This window comes from Papilio polytes, unplaced genomic scaffold (genome assembly GCF_000836215.1).
Source record: "Papilio polytes unplaced genomic scaffold, Ppol_1.0 DF823399.1, whole genome shotgun sequence".
In the NCBI taxonomy this organism is placed as follows: Eukaryota; Metazoa; Arthropoda; class Insecta; order Lepidoptera; family Papilionidae; genus Papilio; species Papilio polytes.
Window position 1 is genome coordinate 2,400,357 of NW_013525805.1, and position 2,942 is coordinate 2,403,298.

At 32.5% G+C, this 2,942-nt stretch overlaps 1 protein-coding gene across 1 annotated transcript in view; it reads right to left on the reverse strand.

The window, feature by feature from the left end:
• Nucleotides 1–2,942, reverse strand: part of LOC106104732 (centrosomal protein of 120 kDa-like) — an 11,138-nt gene that overhangs the window by 3,781 nt on the left and 4,415 nt on the right. Inside the window, exons 7-11 of the mRNA XM_013284863.1 lie at nt 2,329–2,553; nt 1,622–1,782; nt 791–1,009; nt 678–718; nt 276–385 (exon numbers count right to left, since the gene is read on the reverse strand). Coding sequence (XP_013140317.1) covers nt 276–385; nt 678–718; nt 791–1,009; nt 1,622–1,782; nt 2,329–2,553 — 756 coding nt within the window. The remainder of the gene's footprint in view (nt 1–275; nt 386–677; nt 719–790; nt 1,010–1,621; nt 1,783–2,328; nt 2,554–2,942) is intronic.

The following is a 2,942-nucleotide window of genomic DNA, read 5'->3' on the forward strand; positions in this document are numbered from 1 at the left end:
GTCTTTTATCACTATACTGTGTGCGGAATTAAAAACTAAATTAATAGCTTACGTTATCATACTAATATTATAAATGCGAAAGTTTAGATGGATGGATGGATATTTGTTAGAGTTTGTAGCCTAAACGGCTATACGGATATCGATGAAATTTGGCATAGTCGTCGAGGATAGTCTGGAAGAACACATTTGATTTTCAGATTCAGTTTTGATTTTTTTAATTCCACGCGGAAGGAGTCGCGGGCGAAAGCTAAAGTAAATCAAATTTATGGAGTTACCTGACATTTATACAATTCTTGCTGTCTCTCTTTCCAGTCTTCTAATTCTTCGATAAACTTTTGCATTATAGCCTCCCTTTCCAATGCGGGTACGAATTGTTTTACCATATCTGTTAAAAATATAAAAATTATTCAATTTTACGAAAAATTACTTCTAGATATTCATTACGTTTAAATTTATTAAATCACACTAATATTATAAATGCGAAAGTTTAGATGGATATTTGTTAGAGTTTGTAGCCTAAACGGCTGAATGCATCTCGATGAAATTTGGCATAGATGTAGAAGATAGTCTGCAAGAACACATAGGCTACTCACTTTTTTTTTTCACTTTTTTTATTTCCACGCAAACGGAGTCGCGGGCGATAGCTAGTAGACAATTAAATTACCACAATAGCTTACCTTTTTCTGAATACATTTTATTTTCTTTATCTTTAATATCACTGGAATTATCAAAAGATACATTATTTTCAAACAAAATAGAACATTTAAAGATACAATCATTAAAAACATACCAATTATTTTGTTTATCGTCATTTTCATGTGTATCTCCGTCTCTTTCCATCATATGGCAGTGTATATCTGTCTCGTTCCCGCACTGAACTTGCACGTCCGTTGTGAACGGTTTCTGTTGGGACTTCTCCTGGCTGAGAGCGAGAGAATCGCACATCTTTCTTAATAATTCCGTTATTTCACTCGTTTGGAGGATATTCTCGCCATTCGCTGTTTTATATCTTAAATGTAGATATTATTATGTTATTTATAATAATGCTAGGTTTCGCCCGCGACTCCGTCCGTGTTGAATTAAAAAAATGTAGCCTAGGTGTTATTCCAGACTAGGGATTACAAACTCCAACAAACATCCATCTAAACTTTCGCATTTATAATATTATAGTACGATTCCATATTATAAATACGATTCCAAAATGGCTTAATATTAATGAAATTTAGCACAGATGTAGAACATAGTCAGGAAGAACACATAGACTACGTAAAAGTTTTTCTAAATTCTTCTCAGACGATGTCACAAGCAAAAGCTACAAAATTTATTAAATTCAAAAGTTAAAAATCAATAAATCCTTATTTTTTTGTTACTTTAAACACTTTGCTCTTTCAAAAAGGTATTAACAATATTATTTTAAAGCTATTACATTACAATATTTTATAGACTATTACATTCCGTAAAAATTTAGACCTATTAGAAAATCAATTTCTTTTAGCCATTATTATTTACTTCCGAAACACCATAAAATCTCATTATTCATATTTCCCCTTTTTAAATAACAAAAACAGCAATATACAAGTTTACAAAACGTTTTTACCAGTGGTAAAGACATTTAACATACCTAGCAGTGTTTCCCGCAGACTTGTTAGTGTACCCGACTCCGCCTACATCCGGGTCAATTTGTGTACAGCTGCCACTTCTGTACTCCAAATTATTCTCATAATTGCCTTCTTTACCTCGCTCTAATTGTGTTATACTGCGGGCTGATAGTATATTAGGTTTCTATAAAAAAGGGTAAAAAAAACAAATTTAATTGTTTGTATATAAACTCATAAATTACTAGACTGGATTTAAACATTATTTTACTATTAGAAAGCTATTATCACCGAGTTATTTAGGATATATTTATTATTCGTACTTTGTTTTTTTTTTGTGCGGACAAAATCGCCAGTAAAATAGAATAAAAAAATCCAATAACATTGAGAGATGATATCTCATTATTACAATAAAAGAATTTTTAAAAACGGTTAAGAAGTTTTTGCGTTTATCTATTACTAGCTTTGGCCTACGACTCCGTCCGCGAGAAATTTAAAAATAACAAAGAGGAAATGAAAAAATATATCCTATGTTACTTACACAAAAATTACCTTTCTAACTGTGATAGATTATTTAAAATCGGCCCAGTAGTTTTTGAGCCTATTCAGTACAAAGGTTTCTTCTTTATAATATTAGTATAGACAAACATATATAAAACATTTTCTGATTAAAATAATTTAAATTGAACTAAAATTCCTTATATCACTAAATAAGTTAATTTTAATATAATACCTGTACATTAGGTTTGTTGGCGATATATTTAAGGCTTATTTCCACATCCATATAGGGTCGTCGCACACTGACATGCGGAGTATCGTCACAACGCAGCAGGTAACAGCGCTCGTGTACAGCCAGCCTACCCTCGCTGTTACAGAACTCTGATATGAACCGCTTCACATCTTCCGTAGGGATCAACTTACGTAGGTCTAAGCTGCAAATACCTGAAACAAAGTGGTACTAGGTAAGTTGGAACGTCTTATACTAGAGTAATCTATAAGGCAACGTGCCAACTATAGCTGTAGTAATATTTTTTAACTATAGAAAAGTATCTATAACTCTTTTGTTTTGCTGAGAAACATAAATTATTAAATTATAATAACACCGAAATTTCGGTGTTCGAAACTAGATAAAATTTTCGTGGACCCACATCTACTATGGAACCCCAACTTTGTTTCCAGCAATCGTAGAGTCCCCAATTTTGTATCTAGCGATCGTGGACCCCCTATTGTTTCTAACGACCCAAGACACCTCAATTAGATTTCCAGCGATCATGAACCCCCAATTTAATTTCAAGCGATTATGGACACTCAATTGTGTCTACTGATCGTGGACCCCCAATTTCACTT